General features: G+C 39.6%; 1 protein-coding gene across 12 annotated transcripts in view; it reads left to right on the top strand.

The window, feature by feature from the left end:
- Positions 1–15,090, top strand: part of adgrb3 (adhesion G protein-coupled receptor B3) — a 463,324-nt gene that overhangs the window by 309,848 nt on the left and 138,386 nt on the right. For 8 of the 12 annotated variants that reach the window (XM_034184737.1, XM_034184736.1, XM_034184743.1 and 5 more), the window contains 3 exons: positions 1,156–1,262; positions 6,196–6,393; positions 14,765–14,833. In XM_034184737.1, the coding sequence (XP_034040628.1) occupies positions 1,156–1,262; positions 6,196–6,393; positions 14,765–14,833 (374 nt within the window). The remainder of the gene's footprint in view (positions 1–1,155; positions 1,263–6,195; positions 6,394–14,764; positions 14,834–15,090) is intronic. The other 4 variants (XM_034184739.1, XM_034184738.1, XM_034184744.1 and 1 more) reach the window with 2 other exon arrangements.

Raw genomic sequence — 15,090 nt, forward strand, 5'->3', positions numbered from 1 at the left:
CATTAAAATAAAACAGTTTTTTAAGTTGATCTTTTTCAGTAAATTTGACTTATTTTCATTTGTATTGTATATTTATCTACTTTTAGACACATTTAATGTTCTTAAAATGTTTGCACAGTGTTGTTGTTCTTGAAAGCCAACTTTTTCAGCTTTTGCTTATTTTTGCCTTTTGCTTACAAAAGCCACATTCACTATGCTTTATTTATATCAGAATCATCCAGGTGTAAACAGAATACACTTCATAACTTTTCGGCACTGAAACTTCAGGTTTTCCTTGAATTTGAGGCCCTGAAACCTGAAGGTAAAAGTCTCTGAAGATATCCTCTGCAGTGCTGTGAAGCGGCCGCATTATAAAAGTAAATAAAATCGGTCATGTGGAGCCGGTTTGGAGGGAGACAGATGCTCAGTGATGTGTAAAGCTGCTGCCCTCTGGGCTGTCTCGTGGTGCTGCACGGGCGCTCGCGGCACACAATTGTTTTTGTGCGCACTGATGGCTTCAGTGCATATCACCAGGTAGGGAAAGTGGGCGTGGGAGGTGTGGCTTTGATCTCTGCCTCTCTCTCTCTCCCTCACTCTGTCTGTCTATGCGGGGAGGAAAAGGAGTCACAGAGACACAAAAAAAAGAGATAGTGAAGGTTTATGTGAAGCCGGAGGGGATGTTCTGTAATACGGGAGTTTTCCTCAGGATGTCGAACACCTGCGCCGGCTGCTGTGTGAAGTGCACTCCGTAAAGGTCGACAGCTGGGAAGGCGTGATGTCGAACCTTTACATGGGTTCGGTGCAGAGGTGTGAGTGGATGTTGGGTGGTTTTGCTATTTCGGGATCAATCACGACTGAGCTTATACTGTGTTAAAGCAGCACACACAGACGAGTTAAAGAACACTTTCTGCTACACCAGCGACTACCCCGCACCCCATCTGTGTCACACATTCTCAAATTTGATATGCAGAATTTAATGAGTAAGACCAGATTTGACAAAACACAAAAACAAAACCTTGTATGTTGTTCCTTTTTTAACGCCTGTGCTTCTCTAGTATCCAAATTCACCGACACTGCTTCATCTGCCTTTCTTTTGGCTTTCCCTTCTTCATCTCCCGCCTCATCCCTCCCTCATTTCCTCTTCACATCTGTTGCCCCTTCTTTTCCCTTCTACAGGCACCACTAGTCGACGCTGCTCCTTGGATCACCGCGGTATGGCCTTCTGGGAGCAGCCCAGCTACGCTCGATGCATAACAAATGAATTCAGATACTTGCAGCAATCAGTAGGTGCAAAGTCAGCTTCCCTTCTCAGCCTGTGTTTCCACTGCATCATATAAATTACCTCCCCGGTGTCGCTGCCACCGCTCCCGTTTTCATCACATAGCGCTGAAAAATTAGCCACTTTCACAGGAGAAACTAATTAAAGCACAAATTTTGTTATTTTACTTTGTGGCATGACAAGTCATCATGAAATCAACTTTTTGATTTTAGCAGATATGCATTGATGTATTTATGTGTGTGTGTGTGTGTGTGTGCGTGTGCGTGTGCGTGTGTGTGTGTGTGTGTGTGTGTGTGTGTGTGTGTGTGTGTGTGTGTGGCATTTTAATTGTGCTCATGTTTACTTCCATGACTGGACAATTTTACAGTTATTTATTATTAAACTGTTCAATATTGTGTAAAAACTTTAGATTTGACAGACAAAAAACAACAATATACCAATGTTAAAATGCTGCAAAAGAAAAACCTCTAAATATCAAATGATTTCTGAAAAGGGATACTAAGCATTAAAGCATAAATAAGTTATAAAACTCATGCACAAAAAATCCTGAAGAATAAAATAAAATCCACAAGGGCTACATTTGGTCCCACTCTAAATAGAGTTAAATCAACACCATCATCATGTTAAAACAGCTTAATCACTGGGTTTATTCACCTCTTATCATAGTGTTAAATCAGCTCTCTCATCACGTTAACTGTAACTTAGTGTCAAATAAACTCTCTGAGTGTTAAATCAGCTCTATCATAGGGTTACATCCAGTGGTGGGCACACTTCCGATAATCCGATAACAGATAATTATCAAAGATAATGTTTTCATTATCTGATTATCTTTTTAGATAACTTTAAAAACCATTATCGGACTAATTATCTTCCGATAAATTGTCGTCCGATAACTTGTAGACCGATAACATAGTAAACCAAGCTGAACAGCAGCAAACATTTTTAAAATTTAAAATCAGTTGAGACCTACCTGTTAAAAGTTTCCTAAGAAATGTATAGTTCTGCCCTCTGCAAACAGAAGAGAGCTGTTTTCAGGAGAAACCACTCTATCCTCTGCAAGCAAAGAAGAACTAGTCACAAAAAAAAAACATCATTTTCTTTAATACCATACTGATACACTGGCAATATCACCCAAGTCATCCAGAGGCATACATTTTTAACTTATGGTTCAAATTCTAACCAAACTAATTTTGGTCAAGTTATTTAAAATTACTGTCATGTCTGAAGTTTTATAAAGTGAAAATATCAGATATATGTTTTAGTTTTAAAGTAATGTGCTAATTTTTAAGGTTTTGTGAGCACATGCTGTGCCCAGCAGTGCATTATGGGTAGGACACGGTAATCTCAGTACGTTCACGACAGGACAAATGCATTTCAGAAACTCTGTTCAGGCTCCACGGACAGCAGCATTAAACTCTAGTGCCTAAGACTCTCGTGAATATATTCTCTCTTGTATTTGCGTTTGTTAAATTCCACGCATCTTAAATGTAGCAGACACGGATTATCTGGAATTTTGTTTTGGCAAGTTTTCAAGGCCTCTACTGCCATCTACTGGCCAGCAGTGTTCATGGCAGTATTCACCCTAAGTACTAAGCGTCTGGGCACCAGTAGATGACAGTGTTCTATTTATTTTGACCCTGGTTATATCAGATGGTTGTCAAATCAACTTTTTGGCTTTGCAAATGGCTTTTTTTTAACAAATTAAGTTTAAAAACAAAACAAAACAACAACAAAAAAACATTACAAGACAGGTCTGTGGTGTTTGCACATTCACAGTGCGAGCGGTTGGATGCTTGTAGCTCTTCAGCAGCAGGATACACTCACGACGGCCGACCAGAATAATATCAAACAGGTTTGATTTTCATTCAACCATACGATCAGCGATCAGGAGGTGGTCGTGAGATGTTGAACGCAGCTTGTTACTCCATGTACACTACACGATGCAAGATGCGCGATTAACCTGAAAAATTCCAAAAATTCTCACACAAATGAAAAATCATCTGAAAAAGGGCCAAACCTCACACAGTGTAAAGCCAACATTCATGTGTCAAGACAATATTGAGTACACGTTTACATCATAAAATGTGCGCACATCATAAAACGTGCGCATGGCACTAATAAAATGTGCGCACATTCTCTCCACATGCAAAACATTTTGCGATGATGCATTTTGCGATGCGCCGTAAAAATGCCTGTTTTTACAAATAAAAAATTGAATATTTTGCAAAAGCACATTTATCTGTAAACACCAACACACGAAGCACATCACATTAACGTGTTGGTTTACATAATGAATGACTGAACTAATCAGTGTTTAGCAGAGGCACTTTTACCCAGAATCCTTTGCGATCTGTCTGTGTTACAAAACCTCAGAATTAGTGCATTATTCAACATTAAAAGATATATGTTATATTTTAACTTTGTACAAATGACAGAATTGACATTAGTGGAGTTATTCTATAAGTATTCACACAAAACCATAAGTCAGCATGCCTTTGTTTTTCAAGACCTCCACCTGACCGGAGCATTGTGATTGGTAGAGAGCTGGCTTTGTGGTTGCTCTCAGGGTGCTTCTGTGCTGTAGCTGTGTAGCTTCCAGCCAGGGCAGCATGTTCAGACATAGAAGTACTGGCTCATTGCTTGGGTCTTTTGTCACTTTTGATGCTTCCAAAAGCAATTGTGGTGTTAAAACTCAAATTCAGCTTGTTAGTAGCTGCAAATGTACCAGAGACAATACTGGAATTTATCGATTATCTGTAACTTCTGATACATTTTTGGGTGGTTTGTCTTTATCAAAGATAACGTTTCAGTTATCTGATTATCTGTTATCGAAGTTCATTTTTTGGTTATCTGTGCCCACCACTGGTTAAATCACCTCTTATCATAGTGTCAAATCAGCTGTCTCATTGCATTAACTCTAACATAGTGTCAAATCAACTCTCTAATAGTGTTAAATCAGCTCTATCATAGTGTTACATCTATCATAGTGTTCAATCAACACTGTCTTAGTGCTAATTAAACTGTTGCCATCCTGTTGAATCAGCTCTATCGTAGGGTTAAATCACCTCATATCATTGTGTCAAATCAGATGTCTCATTCTGTTAACTCTAACATAGTGTCAAATCAACTGTCTAATAGTGTTAAATCAGCACTATCATAGTGTTAAATCTATCATAGTGTTCAATCAACACTGTCATAGTGCTAGTTAAACTGTTGCCATCCTGTTGAAACAGCTTTATCATTGGTTTAAATCACCTCTTATAGTGTCAAATCAGCTCTTTCAGTCTGTTAACTCTAACATAGTGTCAAATCAACTCTCTAAGAGTGTTATATCAGCTCAATCATAGTGTTAAATTTACCATAGTGTTCAATCAACACTACCATAGTGCTATTTGAACGGTTTCCATTCTGTTGAATCAACTTTATCATTTGGTTAAATCATCTCTTATCATAGTGTTAAATCAGCCCTCTCATTGTGTTAACTGTAACTTAGTGTCAGATCAACTCTCTAAGAGTGGTATATCAGCTCTATCATAGTGTTAAATCTACCATAGTGTTCAATCAATGCTGGCATAGTGCTAATTAAACTGTTGCCATCCTGTTAAATCAGCTCTATCGTAGGGTTAAATCACCTCATATCATAGTGTTAAAGCAGCTGTCTCATTGCGTTAACTCTAACATAGTGTCAACTCAACTCTCTAATAGTGTTAAATCAGCTCTATCATAGTGTTAAATCTATCACAGGGTTCAATTAATGTTGTCATAGTGCTAATTAAATTGTTGCCATCCTGTTGAATCAGCTTTATCATAGGGTTAAATCAACTCTTATCAAAGTGTTACATCTGCTATATCAAAGTGTTAAAAGCAGTTGCTCAGTTCTAATAATAATTGAATATAGAAGTGTTGATTTTACTCTGTAATAGAGTTGATTTGACTTTAGTTGGAGTGGGACCAATTGTTCCTGCGGAGTCTTAATTTATCCTGTACAATTTATAAATAATCAGGTTTCTATTTATATCAAATGCTCTGTTTTCTTTAATATATTAATTTCATTCATTTTTAAATGACAAAAGCAAAAAGGTGAAAGTATTTGACCTCCCTCCAAACCACGCTGCCTTTTCTTTTTAATGAACACTTGGAAATATCAAATTTGCACTTTTATTCACAAAGCAATCAAAACAAACTACAACAGAGTACCTGAGACTTTTGTAGAGCTGTACCTTCAGTTTTCAAACAGAAACAGATAAAAACCCCATGGTTACACTGTGAGCCTGGCACACAATCTTTTTCCCCAAGTTTGTTAGATAAGCATAAATAAGAAGTAATTTATTATCAAAAATATTTGCCAATTCATTTTCTATCAGTTGACTACTTGATTAAGCTAAAACCTGTTTCTCTTGTAATTTGTCATTTTACAGATGATTCCATTGTTATTTTATTTAAATTTATTTTATTTTGATTATTTTATTTTATTGCATATATATATATATATATATATATATATATATATATATATATATATATATGCACCACTAGTTTTTCTTTAGTCTGTCAGTGCGATAAGTCTGCGGTTATAAATAAAAAAAATCTGAAGCGCTGAGATGGCAGATATAATGCTGCACCTGTGAATGTGCATTTGTGAATATAAAGCCTGTGCAGTGATGTGAAATGTCATTTTACTGTCCAATTTCTGCCTCAATGTGTGTCTTCTGCTCCAGTTAACTCCTATATTCATATTGGTTCATTTCAAAAACATCCGCGAGGCAGAATCCATTTCAGCCTGGCTTAGATATGAGTGTCACATAAAGGACCTCAGAGAGTGGAGTCTTTCATCCTGATTTTTTGCACTCCATTTGCTCCATTGTGTAGCTCTAGTATGTTTAGCACAAACCTGCAGAGGACACCAATGCCCCAAGTTCTGTCTTCTCCTGTTTTTGGAGGTTCAGGGTCATCTTGCAAAGGGACAAAGGATGCTAGCAGGGGACGGGATGTCCCAGGTCACTAAAAACCTGCTGGATCTCACGCAGAGGAGGAACTTCTATGCTGGTGACCTGCTGTCATCTGTGGAGATCCTCCGTAATGTGACGGAAACCTTCAAGAGGGCCAGCTATGAGCCATCGTCAGATGACGTGCAGGTACGAAAGGCTTTATTTTCATGTCATGCATGTTAACTCTACATCCGGTTAAATTACCATCATTTGGGTTTGAATGGGCTCTGTGATGTTGCATTCTCATTCTGCCATGCGAGCGGAGACATTTGGAACACGTCAGAAAGAGTTCAGATGCTGACAAATGCGCCCCAAGGCTCTGCTGTATCACATATCTCCTGCTCCACATGCTAAGCTGTTTCATCTCATCATGTCGAGGATGACTGCAGCCTTGATCCTATTTATGTCAATGGGATGATGAAGATTACAGTTAAAGCTCCACCTGCAATGCTGCTAAGATAATTTATGTCCTCTGCACGCGTCGCTTTTAAAGGCTCCATCCTCAGGCCTCGGCAAGCTCTTTACAGCCGTGTTACAGTTTGTGTCGGTTGTTTTCATTTCAGTTTTGGGTGGGATTTCTATCCAATAAATATAAGTAGCCCCAACTCAACCAAAGTACATCCATGCAATATGATTGATACTGCATATACGAGGGCTGTCAATAAAGTATAGGTCCTTTTAATTTTTTTCAAAAACTATATGGATTTCATTCATATGTTTTTACGTCAGACATGCTTGAACCCTCGTGCGCATGCGTGAGTTTTTCCACGCCTGTCGGTGACGTCATCCGCCTGTGAGCACTCCTTGTGGGAGGAGTCGTCCAGCCCGTCATCGGAATTCCTTTGTCTGAGAAGTTGCTGAGAGACTGGCGCTTTGTTTGATCAAAATTTTTTCTAAACCTGTGAGACACATTGAAGTAGACACGGTTCGAAAAATTAAGCTGGTTTTCAGTGAAAATTTTAACTGCTGATGAGAGATTTTGAGGTGATACTGTCGCTTTAAGGACTTCCCATGGTGCAAGACGTCGCGCAGCGCTCTCAGGCACCGTCGTCAGCCTGTTTCAAGCTGAAAACCTCCACATTTCAGGCTCTATTGATCCAGGACGTCGTGAGAGAACAGAGAAGTTTCAGAAGAAGTCGGTTTCAGCATTTTATCCGGATATTCCACTGTTAAAGGAGATTTTTTTTTATGAAAGACGTGCAGACGGGTCCGCGCGTCGGGATGCAGCCGGCCCGGTGCGGCGGCACAGGAAAAACACCTCTGTGTTGATAACCATTTGTAAAATCCAGGCGGCTTTTGATGGCTTTCAGTGGAGTGAGTATATGAGAAATTGTTTAACAGCTGGACATGTTCCAACTTGTCCTTAAGGCTTCCAACGGAGGTGTTTTTCCTGTGGCGGAGCGTCGCGGCGGCTGCGAGCCGACGCTGCAATCCGTCTGCACGTCTTTGTGTCTCACAGGTTTAGAAAAAATTTTGATCAAACAAAGCGCCAGTCTCTCAGCAACTTCTCAGACAAAGGAATTCTGACGAGGGGCTGAACGACTCCTCCCACAAGGAGTGCTCACAGGCGAATGACGTCACCGACAGGCGTGGAAAAACTCACGCATGCGCACGAGGGTTCAAGCATGTCTGACGTAAAAACATATGAATGAAATCCATATAGTTTTTGAAAAAAATTAAAAGGACCTATACTTTATTGACAGACCTCGTATTTATTGGATAGAAATCCTGCCTAAAAATTTAATTGAGTTTATCCAGTGAGTTATTTTTTTAAGTGTGTGTGTGTGCGTGTGTGTGTGTGCGTGTGTGTGCTTGCTTGCACACTGCATGTTAATGCAACTTTTATATTGACAGCAGATTTCTTGTTTTACTAAAAGTTTGCTAGAATTTTCTTTGGTTTGCTTTACAATAAATAACAAAAACCAAAAATACTCTTAAATGAATTCTCTTCAATTTGCGGCAGAAATCCCTTCTAATAAATATATGTAGTCCTAATTCAAACAAAGTACTTTCCAGCAACGTAATTTAAAGATGTAGTCCCCTTTGCTTTGTGTTGAAATCTAGTTGTTATACACAATAAAACTATCAATGCAACGGTTTCATTTTTGCTCACATTTTTCATGATTTTAAATTTTAAAAATCCAATATTTCTTCTGGGCATTTATTGGAACCAGTCCAAGCAACACCTCATGCTGTTTAATCAGCGTCTTGATATGCCACACCTATGAGGTGGATGGGTCATCTTGGCAAAGATGTTACAGTATATCTGGAAAGTATTCACAGTGCTTCAGTTTTTCCACTTGTTATTATGTTACAGCCTTATTCCATAACACAACACCCCATAATGACAACATGATTTTTTTTTTTTAATTTTTGCAAATTTATTAAAATCCAAAACTAAGAAGTCACATGTACATAAGTATTCACACACTTTGCTCAACAGTTTGTTGATTACAGCCTTAAGTCTTCTTGTATATGATGCCACAAGCTTGGTGCACCTATCTTTGGGCAGTTTTGTCCATTCCTCTTTGCAGCCCCTCTCAAGCTCCATCATGTTGGATGGGGAGGTGCACTGCCATTTTCAGATCTCAACAAAGATGTTCAATCTGATTCAGCTCTGGGCTTTGGCTGGGCCACTCAAGGACATTCACAGAGTTGTCCTGAAGCCACTCCTTTGATGTCTTGGCTTTGTGCTTAGGGTCATTGTCCCGCTGAAAGATGAACTGCCCCCCAGTCTGAGGTCAAGAGCACTCTGGAACAGGTTTTCACCCAGGATGTCTCTGTACATTGCTGCCCTCCTCTTTCCCTCAACCCTGACTAGTCACCCAGTTCCTGCTGCTGCAAAAAAACATTCCCACAGCATCTTGCTGCCACCACGATGCTTCACTGTGAGGATGGCGCCTGGTTCCTCCAACCATGGTGCCTGGTATTCACACAAAAGAGTTCAAACTCATGGTCTGATAATCCTTCAGGTGCTATATATATATATATATATATATATACACGAGGTCTATTAGAAAAGTATCCAACCTTATTATTTTTTTCAAAAACCATATGGATTTGAATCACGTGTGATTGCATCAGACAAGCTTGAACCCTCATGTGCATGCATGAGTTTTTCCACGCCTGTTGGTTGCGTCATTCGCCTGTGAGCAGGCTTTGAGTGAGAAGTGGTCCAGCCCCCTCGGCGGATTTTCATTGTCAGGAAATGGCGGAATGATTTGGGCTTTTTTTCCATCAGAATTTTTTCAGAAACTGTTAGAGACTGGCAGCTGGAAACCATTAGAAAAATTTATCTGGCTTTCGGTGAAAATTTTGCGGGCTTCACAGAGAATAAGGACTGTTACTACAGCTTTAAGGACGTTCGGTGCGCCGCGCTCCGTGCCACCATCGAGAGCCACAAACCACCGGATCATTTCTAAACGGATGGCTCTGTGGACCCGAAACCGTCATGTGCACTTTCTCTGGTTATCACAAGAGCTGGACATCAGCCATTTTCCAGCAGATTTCGCTTTTAACAAGAGATTTTGTCATGGAAAGCCGAGCGGAGGCTTCGCACGTCACGACTGATTTGCTGATGGAACGAGAGAAAGGAACACCTCCGTTTTGGTCTCACACGACGGCTTTGAGATGGCGTTCAGACAGCTGTCAGTGGTTTTTCCATCGAGTGATTATCCGAGAAATTGTGGATGTGCCTGGACATGCCTGGACATGCCAGAACATGTCCTGTGAGGCTTCATCACGGCGTTGCTGTGCGCCATGCGCGTGGAATTCCTCCGCACGTCTGTCTCAATGTGCCGAAAAAGTGCTGATGTCCACGTCTTTTCACAATTCCTCTGCTAGTCAGACGAGGTCCCAGATAAAGCACAGTGTCCAGTTTGGAAATGAACGGCACATTCCACTGTTACAGGAGTTTTTGTCATGGAAAGAGGAGTGGAGACTTCGCACGTCGCGGCGGTGCCGCATGGCGCACAGCAACGCCGTGATGAAGCCTCACGGGACATGTTCTGGCATGTCCAGGCACATCCACAATTTCTCGGATAATCACTCGATGGAAAAACCACCGACAACTGTCTGAACGCCATCTCAAAGCTGTCCTGTGAGACCAAAATGGAGGTGTTCCTTTCTCGCTCCATCAGCAAATCGGTCGTGACGCACGAAGCCTCCGCTCAGCTTTCCATGACAAAATCTCTTGTTAAAAGTGAAATCTGCTGGAAAATGGTTGATGTCCAGCTCTTGTGATAACCAGAGAAAGTGCACACGACGGTCCCGGCTCCACAGAGCCATCCGTTTAGAAATGATCCGGTGGTTTGTGGCTCTCGATGGTGGCACGGAGCGCAGCATGCCGAGCGTCCTTAAAGCCATCCTTAAAGCTGTAGTAACAGTCCTTATTCTCTGTGAAGCCCGTAAAATTTTCACCAAAAGCCAGATAAATTTTTCGAATGGTTTCCAGCTGCCAGTCCTCAACAGTTTCTGAAAAAATTCTGATGGAAAAAAAGCCTAAATCATTCCGCCATTTCCTGACAATGAAAATCCGCCGAGGGGGTGGACCACTCCTCACTCAAAGCCTGCTCACAGGCGAATGACGCAACCGACAGGCGTGGAAAAACTCACGCATGTGCACGAGGGTTCAAGCTTGTCTGACGCAATCACACGTGATTCAAATCCATATGGTTTTTGAAAAAAATAACAAGGTCGGATACTTTTCTAATAGACCTTGTGTGTATATATATATATATATATATATATATATATATATATATATATATATATATATATATATATATATATATATATATATATATATATATATAAATATGTTCAGACTATATTTATTTATTGGATAGAAATCCTGCACCAAATTGAACTGCATTCATCTGATGTATTTTTTTCCTTTTTTGAGTATATGTAATAACTGATGTCCACACCCATCCCCTGTGACAATCATTCTGTCCAAAGTGTACCCTGCCTCATGCCCTATGACCGTGACCCTTGATTTGTATCATACATTGCTCCTGTTAAATGCAGTCTATAGCACGTGTACCTTTGCCAAGTTGCAACTTTTGATTAACTGATCTGTACCCGATCTAGATCTGCTCAAACTGCATATGTTGACAGACATCAAGTTTTTGCATATATATGATTTGTTTTTGTTTTATTTGAAATCCATGCAGTACTTCAGTGGATCTCAGTGTCTCTGTGAGACCTCAAACACTGTGAATGTTGTATTTCTGCCTGTTCAGCTGTCATTAATGTTAAATTGGGGAAGTACCACTTTTCAGCTGGCTCCAGATTATCTGAACACACCTGATTGCTGCCAAAGGTACATCAGCAAAGTATTGAGCAATGGGTGTGAATACTTTTGTACGCGTGACTTCTTAGTTCTTTTATATATATATATATATATATATATATAAATTAGCAAAATTTTCAAAAAACTTTTTCATTTGTCATTATGGGGTGTTGTGAGTACAATTTTGAGGGGAAAAAAATTTACTTACACATTTAACAAAATGTGGAATAAGTGAAGTGCTGTGAATACTTTCTCGATGCACCGTATCATCTTTGCCAAGATGATTCACCCACCTCACACGTGTGACAAGATAGTTATTCAACAGCATGAGGTGTTGCTTGGACTGGTCACAATAAAAGCCCAGTAGAAATCCTGGAACTTTTAAAATCTTGAAAATGGTAACAAAAATGAAAGTGCTGCATTAATAGTTATTGCATTAACTGTTGCATTAATAGTTATTGTGTATAACAACTACATTTCAACACAAAGCAAATTTTATTATTTCTTTGGAAAATTTAAGGGGACTACATCTTGATTACATTGCTGGAAAGTACTTTGTTTGAATTGAGACTGCATATATTTATTGGATGTGATTTCTGCAGCAAATTTAAGAGAATTCATTCAAGTGTTTTAGTTTTTTGTTGTTGTTATTTATTGTAAAGCAAATCAAAGATAATTTTCCATTTGTCGTCTTCTTCCCCAAAATGTGCAGTGTCTGAAATGTACATCAGCAGGATGTTGAACAGCTGAGCTAAATGTTAGCTTTGATAACCGCTAATAAATCCACTAAATGAAAAGTTAACTATGATCACATTAAAGTGATAAACTGCTCAAATATAGAGTTGAAGTTACCGCTACCAACAAATCGCTAACTTTTATGTATGACTCTAACTTTAGCTTGTTTGTTTGTTTGTTTTTTGTTGTTGTTGTTGTTGTTGTTATTGGGGCTTTAAAACCATGAAAAGCACACCAAAATAGCTGAAATTTTAATGTTGGAGCATAAACACCAAGGTTCCCAAAAGGTTTAGCAGGCCGAGATCAGATGATAATCAAGATGTGCATAAATAATTAAAGGAACAGATTAAATTAAACAGCAATTTCCATTAAATATATGTACAGTTTAGTCAAACTGTTATATGAAAAAGAACATTTAGAAATATAATAGTAAAAATAATAGTAATCTCATTAACTGATTTACTCCGGTTTGACCTCCATGTCCTCGTTGTGAAGCTTGTTGACTTTGCGCGGTGTGTCAGGTTTTCTGAATGGAACTCTAACAGGAACAAACATGTATGATTTTAGGGTTGACAGATATTTTTAACAGTTAAACATTGTTTTAAATGTGTTACCGGACTTAAAGTTTGCAGAAATACATTTAGTACATGCCAATTAGTCCGCTAATGGTTTTCAATGTTGAAACTGAAAAACAAATCTGCTAATTAACCTGATTAGCTGAACTGCGCTACTCTTTGTTTTCATTTGAAACTGATAAAAATACTGTAGTAAAAGCACAATGTACCTTTCATTATTGATGCAAGTGTGGAAAAAATGTCCAGTATTTCTCCTCGGTTCTAGATGTGCATCAAGAAAATCAGTTAGTAAGCTTTTGAGTAATTACAGTGACAGATCAAAAAATAAAAAAATATAAATAAAATCCTCTGTGGCACCAATGCCTTCATTATTCTGAATTTGAGCTACATATTGTCCAGCTTTGGAACAAAAAAGTGGCAAAATCAAGAAAATACTATTCTAAACCCCCCCCCCAAAAAGAGAGATCTAAATACAGTACATGACAAAAAGATGATGTTAAGTTGTAGCTTTTGAATGTAATTGGATTAAATTGGCATTGAGTGCACAGCTCACTTCATGCAAAAATATTCCCGTAATAAATTAATTAAATTACCAAAATGTTCACCCCAAGTCATTATTCACTTACAACGCAAGGGAAGCGTTTAGTCCCATGTATTCATACACAGAGGTATGTGAAACACTTCGCCAGCCAGCTCGCCGCCACTATCTGCGGAAAATACACCTCTGCTTGCCACAGACATACACGCTTGTCAGGTTCAACACAATCACCACTCAACTTCACTTGTCGCACAGCCGCCCCTTACACGACACACACACACGCCACTCACATACCAAGAGGGCACGACGCACTGCATGTGCATTCTGCAGCTACCGTTCTGCAGGACTTAAACCTGTTGTGTTTGTTGTGTCTGCCAAGTGTCCGTTCATCCATGCTCTGATTGTACTCAACTCCAGTGTGTGTGTGTGTGAGTGAGTGGGTGCATGTGCGAGTGCATGTGTGCACGGGCAGAGAGGAGTGCAGTCAGCTTGCCCTTCCTTTTCTGTGTGTCTCTGCACTAATGCAGTGTTAAAGTGGACACATTACCACCAGAGGGAGCATAAGCATTCAAGTAGAAAACAAGATAGCCTCTGTCGAGAGAGAGAGAGAGAGAGAGAGAGAGAGAGAGAGAGAGAGAGAGAGAGAGAGAGAGAGAGAGAGAGAGAGAGAGACTCCCTTGGGCACATTATGGACTAGACGAAATAACAAGGCTAAAGATCAGACAGGGGTCCTATTACAGCTCCAGGCATGCACCCCAAGCAGCCACCCACACGCCCGCTCCCCGGTGCCGAAGAAGACAATCCGCACAGCTGCTCTAGCATTCCCTTTCATCTTTCTCCTGATTGCAGCTTGGGATTCTGTCCTCTGGCATTAAGTGTTTGAAGCAAGCTGCAGGGGGTTTAAGGTGCTTTTTATTTTTTTATTTTTTTTAGTTTTGTCAGAGCCAGAAATTCCATCTTTTCGTTGATGCTTTACCGTCACGGTTCCACTGGCAAATTATCTGGTGTTATTGGACAGCAGCAACCATCATTATCTCCTTATAGCAATCCATGATTTGTTGCAGTCAGACATTGTTATCTGGCTTATCTGGCAGAGCATTCACAGGGGTTATGTCCCATCTTCTTACACACACACACATATATATATATATATATATTTTTTTTTTTTCCCTTAATTTATTTATGTGTGTGTGTGTGTGTGTGTGTGTGTGTGTGTGTGTGTGTGTGTGTGTGTGTGTGTGTGTGTGTGTGTATATATATATATATATATATATATATATATATATATATATATGTGTGTGTGTATGTGTATATATATATATATATATATATTCTTGTGAGCAGATGTTCACAGTTTCCCTCTTGTCGTCTCTACAGAACTTCTTTCAAATTATCAGCAACCTCTTGGAGGAGGAGAATAAGGATAAATGGGAAGATGCACAAAAGGTGAGTGCACTGCAGAGTGCTCAGTAAATAATTCAGTGTTGAACACTGACAACCTCTAAATGCATGTTTATTTTATTTATTTATTTGTCTCAATGGCGGAGATGAAAAGCGTGGCTCGTGCTGTTACACTGGCACAGTCGCTGTCAGAGGTCACTGAGCAGGTATGATGCCTGGCCTCATTTGGAGTGTCCGTTCTTCATACCACCACTTGGTGGCAGCAGCACTGCCACAGAGGAGACCAAGAAAAACCTGCAGGA

This window comes from Thalassophryne amazonica, chromosome 13 (assembly GCF_902500255.1).
Source record: "Thalassophryne amazonica chromosome 13, fThaAma1.1, whole genome shotgun sequence".
NCBI classification, from domain to species: domain Eukaryota; kingdom Metazoa; phylum Chordata; class Actinopteri; order Batrachoidiformes; family Batrachoididae; genus Thalassophryne; species Thalassophryne amazonica.